Genomic DNA, 16,067 nt, shown 5'->3' on the forward strand with positions numbered 1-16,067 from the left:
CGTCAAATTCGATATCTGGCGAGCCTGTGATCCGGACACGACGGTGGCTTGGGGTTGACCTCGAATTTAGCTTTGGTTGGGTGAGGATTCGGCCCCACTGTCTGCGGTCATAGTGGGGACAACCATCGTGGAGCTTCTATCCCGGAGGGGGTCGTGTAAGTCGGTAGTTCCAAGAGCGAGAATGCATCTCTTGGTAGGGATTTTGATTGCAGACTCGTTGTAAACAGAGGACCTTGGAGGGACAAACAGAGCTCTCAACAAAATTTGCCGCCTCATGGTGAGAATTTGGAGCCTTGGACATGTCCAGCACCCGACATGCTCCCCGTACCTTATTCCCTGAGCTTGGTCAAACCCCGCAATGAGCTAACAGCTCGATGAGGGGCAGGCCGCGTCTTGTGATAGCCAGCGGCACCTCAACTTATAGGTAGGCTCCAACCCAGAGCAGTCTCGGGACAAAGACGAATTATGCAGCCTGAGGTGTAGGCACAGCTTATCTTCTCATCTACCCATCCATTCTGGGCTATCCCACTCTGTCCCACGTTGTCGAGAGACCTGCGTTTGCTCTCCTCCACTCTCCCACTTCATCACCTGCCTCCTTCCATACCACACACACTCTCTCTCTCTCTCTCTCTCTCTCTCTCTCTCTCTCTCTCTCTCTCTCTCTCTCTCTCTCTCTCTCTCTCTCTCTCTCTCTCTCTGCTTCCCCATCTAACAGCAGCCGAATGCGACTTGTTGCTTTCCACTGGCGACCCGGACCAACACGCCCTGACTAGTCGTGTCGTGCTGTCCGTTTTCATTCGACTTCATTGTCGTCCTGACAGCTGCCACCAGGCCCCCGGAGCTCATTCACAGGCTGACACGACTTGCCTCCTTCCCCACCTCGCAGCCCAGTGTAAGGCAGCTCTGGCCCGGGGCGCAGGCAGAAACCCAAACTGCGAACCGCAACAAAGTCTGGCTTTTTAGTGCCCCCAAGGAACCTGGAAAGAGCAAGGTGAAAGGAAACCGCAGTGTTGAATAAAAGTTAGTTTAATTCACGCGTCTGAGTTTTGGGACGTCAAGTGGCCTTTTTCTTTCACGCCCGGCCCAGTTTCAGTCACCCACTCTCCGCCGTCTTCCGAGTGCTTCCTTGCCTACCCTATTACTCTGCTTCACTTTCCTTCCTTCCGCATTGGACGCTCCCCCACCTTGAGCCTCGCCTCCCATACCCTGCCTGCCTGCCCCTCCCTCACTACACATTACCAACACTTACTTCAACTTCAACTTTTGGTCGGCTCTCAGTTTGCCTTCCTCGCTTGTTTTGTTTGCCTCGACTGTCCCCGCCAGCAGTCTCGGGTTCGGACGTCGGGTTATGACATTACCTGTGCAGGCTGACACACATCGTTCATGATGGAACAGCAGACCATCGAATTCCCCCCATTTAACCCCGCCGTTGGCACCGAGACCAGAGACAACACTCGACCTATCTTCAACACTTGCAGTTCTACGCCAGACGACGACCTCACACCATCGTCGCCGGCTCTTCGGTTCCCCAAACCTCAAGGCAGTCAAGATCTTGCCAACTGGATTTCCAGGAGCTCGCCCGACATCATGAAGGCGACCGCTTTAGAGCCGACCAATCTGGCCGACTCGGCCTATGAGATAATCAACCCCGCCGACACCACCGATTCCGAGAGCCAAGATGGCCGCTTGACCGAATCCACAAGCTCTCTCTGCGCTGGTCGGTCTGACGACGTCCATAGCTTGGGTGGTTCGGACCACCATTATACGAGCGAGTCCGATGGTGAAGTGGAGGAGGAAGAAGATGTTGACGATGAAGAAGACGACGAGGAGGTCGGTAATTCTTCACATGCTTCCTCGATCAGGTATACGGATGAGGCGCTGGGGAACCCTTCTACACAGCTCCCCGCATCCGCACTGAAGTGTGGCTCGTCCTCTGAGGGGTCTGGTGTTGTCGTGCGGGCAATCGAGTTTCAGGAAGACGATGGTGACGAGCCTCTGATGCTCGAGAAGATCTCGGCGAAGCATGCCGTGCGGGAGTATAATGAGCACGACTCGGCTTCTCTGGCAGCTCAACTAGATTTGTCGCAACAGCCCAAGCGCCTTGTGGCCACTATTCGTCAGACTATGTCCCAAGCTCACCTTTCGACCAAGAAACCCCTTCGTGTCCTCTACGTGGGCCGACCTGAGGCTCAACGGGCTGTCGTGCTCAAAACTTGCAATGCTATTTGGGCCTCCCCCAATACCAGCGACGAGGATCAGGATCACAGCAACCAAGACAGGGAAGGAGTCTACAATATTGTCCCCATTTCGTCTTTCGGTTCCTCACCCGAGCTTGATCTCATGCACGCCTCGCCGTGTCAAATCAAAGTCGAGCACTGCACATCAGCTGAAGAGGTCATCTACGAGGGATCCTCGTTCCCCTCAGACACAGTGTACACCATTACCGTGGAGCACGACAAGGTATACACGTCCATATCCTCGCCTGGCGGCAATTCCATCCAGCCTAGATACATTCTGCCACACATCGCCTTCTTTTATTGCAGCCAGAAAGACGACGCCGAGGCGGAGCGGACAAGAGACGCTGCGTGGAACTTCTTGAGTCGGCACCGCGTCCCGTCCATTTTTATCTCGGAAGCGCAGGACTTTGCCAAGTGCAACACGGGCAGTTGGAATGATTATGTGAACGAGCATGCTATCCATCTTTGCTTGGAATCTCGAGACCCCGACAGGCAACTGGCCCCCCTGCGCTTCCCCATTGACCTTGCATCCTTCAACGATATCGACGCTCGCCAAATGAACCGCAACCTGGCCTATCTCACCGGACTGTCGGAGCCAGAGGAGGAATCGTTCATTGAAGTCGAGACACCCAAGAAGAACATGCCCCGACTACAGATTGTGGAGGCTCTTGATGCAGCCAGGGATAGCTGGGCAAAGTTCGTGGAGCGCGGTGGTCCTCAACGTCTTCTTCCTTTCCTCGTGCCCCTCTTTCTGGCTCTCTTTTCCCCCTACCTCATATCACTTTTTGCTCGGTACCCATCGTCATCTGTCGCCCCATCCACGCAAGTGCCACTTGCTGCCAACCTTGGCTCTACCCCAGTTTGCGCGGCTAGCCCCTTGTCGACAAAGAGCACTTCAGCTGGCGTGTTAACAACCACCAAGACAGTTGTCGTTAGCCTCACGGAGACCAGGACTGTCGAAATCAGTCAAACAGCACCACTAACTAGCTCTTTCGCGTCTGCTCTCTCTTATGCTGGCCTCTTGTCTGACCGGTCACTGGCTCCCGCTCAACCGGAGCCGCAAAAGCAGGAGATAAAGAAGCCAGCTCCTGCCAAGAATATTGCGCTTTCCGCCAGCATTGCCGGTGCCAGCGAGATTTTGGTGTGTGTTCCTTCGAATCACAAGGCTCGCCGCCTACTGCCAAATGGCATCAACCTCAATGTGTGCCGCGGCGGTGTCTGTCTTGAGAAAGACATCAGCTCCGTGGACCAAGGCCTCCTCATCAAGCTTCAACCAAAGGATGCCTGGGGCGCGGTCAATGTGACCATCGTCTCCACTCGGAAGCCTAAGATCAATGAAACCTTTGAGGTTGATCTGGGGAAGACTGGTATGGCGGACGCATTTGGGGCGGGCTTGCACATGTTGCAGGACGTGATGAAGAAAGTGTCATCCGGTGTGGATGGTGCGACATCCCAGGTGGGCGAGGGAGCCGTCGCCAATGCTTTTAAGCATGCTTTGGAGGCTGGCAAATCTGCTGGGAGCTGGGCAAAGGAGCAGCTTACTTGGTCAGCAGGACAGCTTCAGGAACATGCCGAGTTGTCTGTCCTCCAAGCTCAAATCCGGTCGAAGCTTCTCTGGCTCAAGGCGCAGGGGAAGATGGAGGAACACGATGCCTACCAGCGAAACGCAACTCGCTTTCTCAAGATGAGGCAGGACGAGCTGGCTAGGGCCCAGGCCTTTGAGAAGGGCGCGTCTGGTACGGAAGTCTGTGGCAAGTCATGGTTGCCTTTCAAGAGCCGTTGTCAGACGGCAGGTCACATGGCTAAGGACATCAGCCGGGGCAACGGGTGGATGAAGAAGATTATGCGTTGAATAATAATATGGGAGGTTATTTTGCTTTTGTGTTTTTATTTTTTTTGGCTCGCGATGGGACCGGCTGGGGCTACAGGACGGTAAACGGAAAGGGAGGAACATTCGCCTACCACCGGGCATATCGATATGGCATGGGAAACCAGACAGCTGGCGGTGAAGGGTTATTTTGGACGGGCGTTTTGAGGCTGCGTTGGTTTTTGATTTGTAGTTGGTTTGGCTATGCTTATGGACTTCACACTGTGTTTTACTTTTGTCTTTTTTTTTCTATTTCTACGTGGCCAGAGAGATAATGGAAAGCCATGATGATGATATCAGACAGCTTGCTTGCTTTGGCAGCTCATAGACCAATGCGTTGTTGTTGTTGTCTTATACCACACGTGAAAATGCAGTGTACTTGTAAGCTTTTGATTGCAAGATGGGTAGTGAAGTGAGTTGGGCATGGTGTCAGGCTGTTGATTGTGAACATTTGACTGTGCAACTTTGATATGCTCTTTGATAGATGGATCAAATGCCGGATTCAGGGGCTGCCTCAGGGGCTGTCGTCGTTGGGCTGGAACTCGGAACTTGTGCCAAGAGGTATATCATGACCCCACCCTTCACTGACGCACGGGCCTTCACCACGATGGAGCCTAACCTGCATTTCGAACCAAGCAATTGCTACCCAATCAGTAGGTGAAAGCCCCACCGTTGTGAGAGGGGGAGGGGCAACAATCATCATTTTTCGGTCGGGTTCCATCTTTCCCAACCCCACGCTTGCCTGCTGCCTCGCACTGCTGCTGTGACTGTGACTGACTGAACTGACTGAGCCTGAAGAGAGAGCTGCTCCAGCGGTTGCTCTGCCTGTGCCTCCCCAAGCTAAATTTACTAAAAAAACTTATCCACTTGTTTCCTTTCTGGACGGGCAACAGCCACCCACTTCTACCATTAACATCCTAAAAAGTCCACTCCAGCACCACCCCATCACATCACACCTCTCTCTCTCTCTCTCTCTCTCCCTCTCTCTCTCGCGCGCGCGTCTTGTGCAAAGCAGCTCGCGGATACCCAACATCTGGTACGTACACACATTTTCCATTGCTCCTCCTTTATTTTTGGTGTCGAAGGTCTTTGCCAGCATGAGAATGGGCCTTATCGACACGGCGGCATCAAGCGATCCAATGAGTCTGGTGTTGCTTAGGGAAATCGACCCCGCCTTGTTGCAAGATCGCGCGCGCCTTCGATGGATGGCGGGGGAGGGGAAAGCAACAACATAGGGAAGCATTTTTGTGCTCTGCCCTCGGCAACCCTTGCGGTTACGATATCGAGTTGTCGACGTCGACGTCGGGTTACATTTTGGAATGGCTCTCCCAATATACTGCACTTCCGTTCATATGTGCCCGGCAAAGAACTTGCGCTCCGTGGCGGGGTCGTTCATCACGATTGTATCGATAAGCGCTGACGAGTATGCTGTGCTATATCCAGATTATTAGCAGCTCTTTTTTTTCTTCTTCCCCTCCACTTTTTGTACCACGGTCAACTTCTACAAACCACCACAAACCGCAAAGATGTCTGCCCCCGAGAACGAGACCAAGCCCGTCGAGGAGGTTGCCGCCCCTGCCGCTGAGGAGCAGAAGCCCGTCACTTCTTCGTCTGTTTTCTCCATGTTTGGCGGCGGTGCTAAGAAGGAAAAGAAGGAGGAGGAGGACCGCGGTGACAACTCTGGCAGTGCCAAGGCTCAGCGCGAGGCTGCGGCTGCTGCTGCCGCCGATGAGGACCAGGCCCCCGAGTCGGAGGATGTCCATTTCGAGCCAGTCATCCGCCTGACCGAGAAGGTCGAGGTCAAGACCAACGAGGAGTCGGAGGAGCAGGTGTTCAAGATGCGCGCCAAGCTGTTCAAGTATGTTGCTGAGACCCGCGAGTGGAAGGAGCGCGGGACTGGCGATGTCCGTCTGCTCAAGCACAAGGAGAATGGCAAGACCCGGTTGATCATGCGTCGTGATCAGACCCTCAAGGTTTGCGCCAACCACTACAGTATGTTTTCCCCCTGAAGGCTATGTCCGTTAACTTTGGAGACTCACATGTGATGTAGTTGTGCCCGAGATGAAGCTTTCCCCCAACGTTGGCTCTGACCGCAGCTGGGTGTGGAACGCCTCCGCCGATGTCAGCGAGGGTGAGCCCGAGGCTGTCACTCTTGCCATCCGCTTCGCCAACTCGGACAATGCCAACCAGTTCAAGGATGCCTTCATCAAGGCCCAGAAGGAGAACGAGGCCCTGAGACTGGCTGCTGAGGCCGCTGCCGAGAAGACTGAGGAGACCAAGGAGGAGACCAAGGAGGAGACTAAGGAGGACGCCAAGGAGGACGCCAAGGAGAAGGAGAAGAAGGAGACTGCCTAAGCAAAAAAGGAAAAAACTTCTTTTGACTGTTTATGGAAAATGGATGAGCTCAGGACTAAGTAAACAACCACATCAAGATCCCCAAACCACTACCCCTCAAGACTATAACCCCCGAGCGATGGAGTATGTGGAATATGGAGAAGAAGGAGGGCTGGATTACAATTGCGAATGTCATGGTATGGATTCTCCTCCGCCCCCCCCCCCTTTGGGCCTGGTGGAATACATCAGCCGTCCCTCAGCGAAGACGATGAGCAGCAAGATAGCTGTAGATAGAGGAATTACGTAGCATCAAGTTTTCTGTTCGACTCTTGTTTAGTTCCGTCTGATCTTTCGAATCTCCCAGTTTGGTCAGGCAGCAGAGCGGTCCTATGTGGCCGCTGATAGGCCTAGAGTCTCTACCTGGAGAAAGTGGAAGGAACGACTCTGCCTGAGGAGTTCCCGGCGACCAATCTCGGTGGTTTGGCTGATAGGTAAACAGCAACGTGAGCACACAATAACGGCAGCCACAGACGATGGGGCAGGCGTTCACTTTATTTCAGCAACTTGCTGGCGAATTTCTTCTCTAGAGGAACTGATATTGTCTCGGTGTGTGTGAATTTATTCACTTTTTGACTTTTGACTTTTTCTTTTACTCGAGGTGGTGGTTTGCTTCTTTCGAGTAGAGTTTGTCCGACTGCGCCACAGCATAGTCAGGAAAATGGTATTATCCGGTTAAACTTCGGATAACTTACTTTTGAGGAAATAGCTCCCGCCCGTCGAATCAGCCACAATGGTGGTGGCTCGGGCGCGGGAACTGCTGCTGGTAAGTGATTCACGCTTGGCGGAAGGTTGGGTGGGTTTCGTGTCGTTGGTTGCTTGCGCATCGAGAAGCGCGTTCCTGTTCCTTTCTTTTCTTTTTGACACAACGGTTGGGAATTGCTTCACTTTTGCGAGTTTTAATTACGCCTAACTGCACACACACGCGCGCGCGATTTTGAAACGACAGATATACGCGGGAGAGGGAAGTTAGATTTACTGGTGAGGTATAGGAGCTTTGTTTCCTTTTGTTTGGATGGAGAGAGTGTGTGTTGGAGCTCGCGCTTGCTGCCTAGTTTTGGGGAGCTCTACGCAACTTTGACTGATTGCGAGGGAAAGGAAGAAGCAAGGCAGCCTTTTTTGGGGGAGGGAAGGGGGTGTTTACAGCTGCAATATTGGAAAGACTTGATGGCGCGCGCGCGGCTGGGGCTCTGTGGCTGGGCGCAAAACATTACACTCAAGATTGATGGGATGATGTCGCTGACTTTGTGCAAAATATTTTATTTTATTTTAGGTGCGAACAACAACTCGAGCCGCAGCAACCAGTCTTCCACCACCACCACCACCACCACCACACCTCGTATTAGGGTCGTTTCGGGCAGAGGCGGCAACAACAACAAGAAGGAGGCGGCAGCAAGAAGAAGAAGAATAACAACAAGGACAAGGACGACAACAAGGAAGACCACGACAACAACAACAACAACAACAACAACAACAACAACAACAACAACTATAACAACAACAATAACAACAACAATAACAACAACAATAACAACAACAATAACAACAACAACAACAACAACAACAACAACAACAACAACAACAACAACAACAACGAGAAAGCCAACGTCAAGATGATTGTCGAACGCAAGGTCAAGATTGTGACGGAGCAGCACAACATCGACAAGCCCCCCGTCAACGAGGGGTTTCCGATGAAGGAGTGGACGATTGAGGTTTATGTTTTGGACCAGGAGGGGAGGGAGAGGCCGGCGAGGTGCTTTACCAAGGTTGTTTACAACTTGCATCCGAGTTTTGACAACCCTGTTCAGAGTAGGTTTATTTATTTGCGCAAAGGTTGGATATATGGGGATGCTAATGTGGGAAATAGCCTTCACCGAGCCACCCTTCCGCTGCACCAACGAGGGCTGGGGCGAGTTTGAAATGTCGATTGAGCTCTACACGACGGAGAAGGGGGGCAAGCAGACGATCCTGCACGACCTGAACTTTGCGGCGCCGCAGTATGAGAATGTGCATTCCGTCACGTTCAAGAACCCGAGCCAGGCGCTACAGGCGCTGCTGAGGGAGACGGGCCCGCTGCCGTCGGATGAGGAGAGGAAGCAGCTCAAGAAGGGCGGGGAGGGGAGCAAGAAGAAAAAGACGTTTGATGTGGAGAAGATGGCGGATGGGCTGGTGAAGCTGAGCGAGGATGATTTGCTGCAGGTGATTCAGCTGATTCATGACGGGAAGGACGAGGGGACGTTCATCCAGAACAATGTTGACCAGGGGGAATTTTCGGTGGATTTGTACACGTTGCCGGATCCGTTGATGAAGGTGCTTTGGGATTACTTGGTGAGTTTTTGCCCTAGGTGGTGTTTGAGAGTATTGGTTTGGTTTGCTGACAGTTTGATGGATAGACCCGCGCCAATGTCCTCGGGAGGGACTAAGTCGGCTCCTGCTGGGTTTCCTCTTGGTCTTTTTTCACTCAACAAACTGCGGTGCATTTGCAATGGCGTTCTGGGCGTCTTGGAAGACGGAAAAGGGAGAGAGGATGAAGCTTGTGGGCTTTGATTGACATCGCAGGGGTAGGAGATGAGACTTCTTCTTTTCTTTTTCGCTGGCTGGCGTCATCGGGCTTCTATGTCTTTTTACAGGCAGGCTGGGGATGATCTCTTTTTCGTCTTTTTACGCGGAGAGGGGCTTTCAATATCTGGGCGAGCTCTAAAGATTCTGCTTCTCGATTTTAGCGAAATGTGCGTGCCCTTTTTAATGGAATCGGGCCAGGATTTTGCTTTTTAAATTGAGTTCTTTTGCTATCTGCCTTTGTTTCTGGGAATGGGGTCGAGGCATCGCGATGGTGGCAAGTGTGATTGTTGGTCTTGTAACTGTACATGTATCTCTCTGAATAGAGAAACTGGTGATGCACTCTGCCATGACATAATTTGGCATTCCTCTAGCAATCTCGTGATCACGTTCAGAGGCAATGAATGGCAATGGGGTAAGGAGGCGGTTTGGGATTGGTCAAGCAGGAAGTCTTCGTCACAGTTGTGGTGGACGGGTGCGAGACCCGAATTACGAATTGTCTAGACTTTCTTCATCGCACTGGCGCGTAACTCATGGTGCTGGTTAGGCATGTGATGGGGTATTTTGGGGCTTGTAGTCAGTGATCGGAGATTTTTACATCTGGTGACGGTGTGTGAGATGGTGATATCTGGATGCAAGGTACGCGCGTTGCCGGCTATAGGGCTCATGACATCGGGAGAATTTTGTAGCCAAGGTCAAGCATGGGAGGTGTGGAAAAGACACCTGCTCAATTACACCGAGCTGGATCAAGGTAAAAAAGCTGCTTGGTGAGTGGTCAATGGAGGCTGAGTTGGAAGAACCACATGACCTCCAACAAAATTGGAATTGATGGAAAACGTGACCCAAGTTTTACACGGCACGGACATCCTGTGGACGAGCCAGTGACTCGTTTCTGATGACTACATTTGAATATGATTTGTCGATTTGCGGAGCTTTGATGTTTGATACCGGATGTCACAATTGATTGTTGAGTCGAGTCTCTGTTCAAAGGCAGACAAAGATAATGGCTTCGATCGAGGAGAAAGAGACCCTTTATGCAGACATGCAAGACTGACTTGGAGGCTGAAGCGTTATCAATGCAATGTTACACCTTGGGGTAACCAACGCCCGGCCGACACCGAATTGAACACACACCGGGGCGGATAAGGGCAAGCCGAGTTGTTGTTTCTCATCCAATTGATAGCTCCCGATCTGGAATTTGGGAATTGGACTTTTCGTGACTTGACTCCTACTTTTCGTACACACCTTCACAAGCTCACACGCTCACACACACCGCCACAAGAGGAGGAGAAGCGGGAAACAAGGATCGCGCTTCTTTGGCACATTGCCGAGGTCATCCGCCCTTGACCTACAGAGGAAAGTGTTGACGGCACGAAACGTTCAAAGAGCCACCTCGATGGGCTCGAGATCGAGGGGATCGAGTTGGTTTTATTCTCTCTAGACAGAGCTAGGCAGGTGTAAGAGCTGCCTTGTCCTGCCTTGTCCCTGATCGTGACTCTGATAGGCTCCCTCAAGGTTCCTCAGTGGACATCCGTTGCGTTCGTTTGCCGCGCACCCCCTCCTTCGCTCACCCCGCAGCCAGGGGACGCCCAGGCCACGGTGGCTAGCTCGCCCGGGCGTTTTTTCCATCAGCCTTTGAGGTGCAACCAAAAAAGCAGACGACCCGGGAATTTATTTTGAATGGGGCCCTTCTAGCCCCAAAAGCAGGTTCCATCCCGACTTTCCCTTGAACCCCGACTCCTCCTTCACCCACCGCAAACCGCTTCAAGCCGCCGCGACGCGCGCAAACGCCCTCTCTGCTCGGGGCATTCTGGGGCCGACCAGCAACGAATACCTGGCGATTGAAACAATTCTATAGGGCGAACCCAAGTCACCAACACATCGCATACCCAGAAAACGACAGAGACCCGAACCGACAGCCCGAAAAGCAAGTGACGTGTGTTGCGTCGTGCCTGCCGATTCCCGCAGCCGGGGCCGACCGACTGCACCACACAGAAGGAAACCCGCCTTTGCTTGCTTGCCCCGTCATGGCGCAATTTGCCGCCTCGGCCGCACAGCTGTCAATGTCGCCAATTTCACCCGCCGCCGCCCTGTCATCTTCGGGTGCCGCAGGAGGCTCCGCTTCTGGACCTCCGCCACTGAGTGGCTCCGCCGGGGCCGGGTCCGGTGTTGGTGGGGCCGTTTCTCCCCCATTACGTCCGGGCCACCATAGGGAACAGTCGCAGTCTTCTGTCGCCCAGGTACAGGGTGGTAGTGGACAACCTCAACAACACAAACGGGTGTACCAAGCTTGCATACCTTGCCGCCGTCGAAAAGTCCGTTGCGATTTGGGATCGGTCGATGATCCACACGAACCGCCTTGCGTGCGGTGCCGCCGTGAGAGCAAAGAATGCTACTTTAGCGCGACGAGACGGAAGAGAAAGATTGATGATGGGTCTGTGGAGGAGGACCCGGAGCAGGATGAATATATCTTGAGGAATGGCAGGAAATCGCTCAGGACCACGGTCGAATCACCTGCGAGCAGCACGGCTGCGTATGATCGACGACTCTACAGCGAGGTCCCACTTACACCCGGAGGTAGCCGGGGGAGATCGATACCTCTCAAAAGGCCCAATGACTTGGCGTCGACGAGAGGGAGAGGGGGGAGTGTAGGCGGTGGTGGGGAGTTTGGGAACGGCGAGCCGAATACACCACTGGAGAACTTCGAGGCGAAGACCATGATGAGGAGGGAGGTGTATGGACCTCACGATGCGCTGGACTTGCTTTACAAGGCTGCTACGGATAAGTTAGTGTTTCAGTTGCTGTCGTCAGCATTGAGGTTTAGTAAACTGACATGCGAATAGCTCGTCGCACAAGATCGACGAGAACCCCGCTCCAAGCCGCCGAGCTACACAGTCACAGGCGCATTCGCATTCACACTCCCACTCCATCCATGCCCACAATCATGTCGATTCACGCAAGTCGTCGAACACGATTACACCGGGCACATACCATCATACCCGTCACCCCTCGCGAGCAGATGGCCCCACCGTCGACCAGCAGATCGACCCGGAGCTTAGCAAGACCGAGCAGCTGCCGGATCTTGGCAAGGAAGAGGCCCTCAAGGCCTGGGCGAGATTCCGCTTCGTACGGGCAGGATGGTTTACCGCCCAGGAAGCAATTGATTACATTGAATAGTATGGACTACCCTGGTGTCTGTTTTTGGAGCGACCAATGCTGACAATGGCCCAGCTATTACAAGTACCTCTCACCACTTACACCCATATCACCGCCGACATTCCAGACGCCGTCTTCTCACTTGACGTTACTGACTGAGGAACCGATACTCACCGTGACCCTCTTGACCATCGCCTCCAGATACCGCAAGATGCCCGGCACCGGCGGCCACTGTCGTTCACACGCCATCCACGAACAGTTGTGGACCTACCTCCGCGGCATGATCGAAAGAGTCGTCTGGGGTCAGGAGGCGTTTGGTGGTGGCTTCTGTGGCTCAGGGGCAGATGATATGCAGAACTCGAGCACGGCTCCATGGAGGGGGTTGCGGAGAGGCAGTCTACGAACTCTGGGCACGATTGAGTCACTGATGATATTGACAGAATGGCACCCTCGCGCCCTCCACTTCCCGCCAAACGAAGCCACTGACGAGCTACTCCTTCCTGACTTTAGCTCCCAGAGCCCGGTGGATAGTGACAGCCACCGGCCTGGGGGGAGGATTGGGGGCCCCAGAATTGAAAGCTGGCTTGAGCCGGCGTGGCGGAGTGATAGGATGTGCTGGATGCTGCTGAGCACAGGGATGGGCTTGGCGTATGAGTTGGGCGTGTTTGATGACATCGACGAGCTGCTCGCCACAGGGGCTATTGCTAGGCCAGAGTATGAAGAAGAAGCGTACCGGCTCCGAGCGAGCAGGATCAAGAGGCTGCTTCTAATTTACCTCAGCCAACTGGCCGGTAGGTTGGGCTGGACGAACATGGTACCTGACGAGCTGCGGAGGTCGGACGAGAAGTACACCTTCAAGAGGAGGCCCAATACTGTGGAGGGCAACACGCCCGGGACTAACCAGTCGTCACTGTCCAACGTTTTCAACTACATACCTGATTTGGAGCTCGACGATCAAATCATCCACTGCTGGGCGGGCATCAGCAACGCGATGCACCTCGGCAACGAGAAATTGTTCAGGTCGAGGAAGCACACGACTGATATCATCCAGAGCGGGAGCTACATTTCTCTTCTCAAAGAGTTCCAGCCGCTGCTGAGGGACTGGTGGAATCATTTTGAACGATTCCGAATGCCCCCATACATCAGACACATACTCACGATTGAGTATGAGTACGTCCGCATCTATATCAACTCGCTCTCCCTTCAGGCTGTCGTCGAACGGTGCACTAACAACGCCGGCGGGGGGCCTAACGGGGGCAATGGTACCGCGACCGGAGGGGAGGGAGGCGGCAGTGTATCGGGGCAATCTGGACCGCAGCTGTCACCCCAGACACAGCACTACTACGGCAAGCTGCCTTTGGGCCAGCTAGGCGGTTTTGGTGTTGAGGACCAGGAGTATGTGAGGGAGGTTGTTAATGGCAGCCGAAACCTGCTCCGGACCGTGGTCGAGGGGTTGCTGCCGGATGATTACCTGAAGCACGCGCCGGTGAGGACGTATTTCAGAATTATCTCTGGGGCTATGTTCTTGCTCAAGACCTTTGCGCTGGGGGCACCCAAATCGGATGTGGAGATTAGCATTGGGCTGATGGATCAGACTGTCAGCGCGTTGAGGAACTGTGTGGTGGATGATGTGCACTTGGGCATTAGGTTTGCGGATATGCTGGAGACGTTGACGGGGAGGTTGAGGAACAGGTTTATCCATGCGCCGCCTCCACCAGCACCGCCAGCGGGGTCGGCTACGGGACAGCAACAGCAGGATGGAATGGGGGGGATGGTGGGGCTTCATGGGGATGCTAATGGGCATCAACATGGGGGCGTGAATGGGCACGGGCTGCATCATCAGCACTCCCATCACAACAATAATGGGGTGGCGGATCCGTGGTTGAAGTTGAGGGAGGGGGCTGGTGCTGCTGGTATGTTTTCTTCTTGTTTTCCGCACCACAGCCAAATCTTGCTAACCTCTTGTGTCAAGAACGATCTGCAACCCCAGCCAACATATCGGCCACACCATGGGATCTCACCACGGGCAATTTCCCTTACCCGACTGGCTCGGCATCCATGTTTGGACCCTCCACCCCAGCCGCAACCACAGGTCTGGACAATACCAATGGCAACGGCAACTCTGCTCACAGCCACAACAACGGGCTGGACACCAACGCCTTTTTGGACGACTGGACCAACCCCGGAAACGAAATGTGGTACCTGCCCACCGGACCGGCCTTCTTCCAAAACATCGACAATAGCACCTCGGTGTCGATGACGGCTGAGGGTGTGAATGTGGGTGGGTTGGACCTGCTGGAGTACATGGCGATGGACAACCCCATGGACGGGTTTGGCATGGATGGGAGTGGTTTCTAGTTTTATGTTTTTTTTTTTTTTCATGTTTGTTAAGGGAAGCGTGGGTTTATGGGAAAAGCGAACCGAAAAAATGGGTTTGAGCGAAGGGGAACAGGGAGGCAAAAATTTGATATTATTTACAAAGCGGTTAGGGTGGTGGGTGGGTGGATGTTGTGTTGATGAATGGTTTGTCTTTTTCTGTTGTTCGTTTTTTTTCTTGGGCAGAACCTACGCCACGTATCTCATCTTAAAAGCTAGGTACAGGATTTTTATTTATTTGTTATTTGCTGCCCAGTAGCTATCTAGTTAGCCTTTGCTGTTTTGGGGGGGATATGGACGGATATGGAAGAGAACAACATCTCGTGACGGGAGGAGGGAAAATTGAAAGATATTTTGAAAAAGATATGTTTTGTGAGAGTGGAATTAGGGGTGGTCGGTGTTATTGTTTTTTTCAAAGCCGTGGCAACCGTCTTTGTTTTCTTGGTTATTGTTAACACTTTGCTGTTGTCAAGATATATACCTATCAAGTGCGGTATGAATGATTTCGGGTTAGAGAATGAGAACATGACAGATACCCCCTTGCCTCTCTCTCTCCAGATCTCCAAGGCTAGTCTGGAGATTTAGATGTTCTTTGCAGTAGTTGAGTTAGATTCTTCCTTTCAGTCCCCATACAATCCATGAGAGATTTCAGCCGTGCATTACCTTTTTTTTTTGTCTAGACGTGCATTACCCCCTGTCGCTCTTATTAACTATACCATCAACTACATCATCAACCACACTTTCAACCACAACTAGCATTGGTTTGGGGTGCGGCTCACAGGCCTGAGGGTTTGAGTAAGGAAGTGGGGCTCTCGGAGGATTCGGGGGTTCAGGGGTCATGTATATAAACGGTCTGCTTCTGACATTCTATTTTAGACAGGACATCGACTTTTATTTCTTCATATTTTGCGCTTTGCACGCGTGCAGGCAATTCTGGCCCTCTGATCAGGCCGATCAGGTGCTTATTATGTGGTCTGCGAGCCCATAGAGTCTTTTCTTTGTCCTACGTGGAGTGCGGCCTGCGAGCGAGCCACTGTCACGCAGGTGTGTTCATTCAGAGACCCTGTTGAGGGTATATTTGTGGTGTTGTGGTTGGTTTGTGTGTTTTCTCATCATTTCAGCATAGCTTTATAATTTTTTTTCCCCTGTATAATTTACAGTGTAAATCAGTACTTAAGCGTGTTAAAATCCTTCTATTCCGTAGTATCAATATTATTACTTATGTATAAATACAAGCCCAAATGCCTATTATAATTAATCATAACGGCTTTCATTAATGGCTCAGCTTCGATCAACAGCTTCAATTTATAGCTTCGATTTATAACTTTGATTAACAGCTTCGATTACAAATGAAGTTACAATTGTTTTAAATTAACGGTTTTAATTACAAATAAAAGCTTTAAGTTAACAGCTTCAAATTGACGGCTTTGAATTGACGGCTTTGAATTGACGGCTTTGAATTGACGGCTTTGAATTGACGG

The 16,067-nt window shown here is 52.4% G+C and overlaps 4 protein-coding genes across 4 annotated transcripts; all 4 read left to right on the forward strand.

Annotated features, from left to right (window-relative positions):
* Window positions 1-832: 832 nt before the first annotated feature.
* Window positions 833-4,089, forward strand: QC764_706590 (uncharacterized protein; the record flags this gene model as incomplete). The annotated part of the gene is made up of 2 exons (XM_062950300.1): window positions 833-991; window positions 1,396-4,089. Coding segments are annotated over 2 exons (2,853 nt in total), but the record flags the coding sequence as incomplete, so codon positions are not given.
* Window positions 4,090-5,630: 1,541 nt separating this feature from the next.
* Window positions 5,631-6,765, forward strand: sbp1 (Ran GTPase binding protein Sbp1; the record flags this gene model as incomplete). The annotated part of the gene is made up of 2 exons (XM_062950301.1): window positions 5,631-6,096; window positions 6,155-6,765. 2 exons carry the CDS (start codon window positions 5,631-5,633, stop codon window positions 6,457-6,459), a joined length of 771 nt encoding a protein of 256 aa, XP_062796300.1. The 3' UTR covers window positions 6,460-6,765.
* Window positions 6,766-7,280: 515 nt separating this feature from the next.
* Window positions 7,281-9,263, forward strand: tfg3 (transcription factor TFIIF complex subunit Tfg3). The gene is made up of 5 exons (XM_062950302.1): window positions 7,281-7,481; window positions 7,769-7,984; window positions 8,033-8,304; window positions 8,363-8,823; window positions 8,889-9,263. Exons 3-5 carry the CDS (start codon window positions 8,109-8,111, stop codon window positions 8,916-8,918), a joined length of 687 nt encoding a protein of 228 aa, XP_062796301.1. The 5' UTR covers window positions 7,281-7,481; window positions 7,769-7,984; window positions 8,033-8,108; the 3' UTR covers window positions 8,919-9,263.
* Window positions 9,264-10,039: 776 nt separating this feature from the next.
* On the forward strand, window positions 10,040-15,007 carry ARO80 (zinc finger transcriptional activator). The gene is made up of 5 exons (XM_062950303.1): window positions 10,040-10,511; window positions 10,570-11,839; window positions 11,898-12,230; window positions 12,286-14,123; window positions 14,183-15,007. Exons 2-5 carry the CDS (start codon window positions 11,082-11,084, stop codon window positions 14,566-14,568), a joined length of 3,315 nt encoding a protein of 1,104 aa, XP_062796302.1. The 5' UTR covers window positions 10,040-10,511; window positions 10,570-11,081; the 3' UTR covers window positions 14,569-15,007.
* Window positions 15,008-16,067: the final 1,060 nt, after the last annotated feature.

This window comes from Podospora pseudoanserina (assembly GCF_035222485.1).
Source record: "Podospora pseudoanserina strain CBS 124.78 chromosome 7 map unlocalized CBS124.78p_7.2, whole genome shotgun sequence".
In the NCBI taxonomy this organism is placed as follows: domain Eukaryota; kingdom Fungi; phylum Ascomycota; class Sordariomycetes; order Sordariales; family Podosporaceae; genus Podospora; species Podospora pseudoanserina.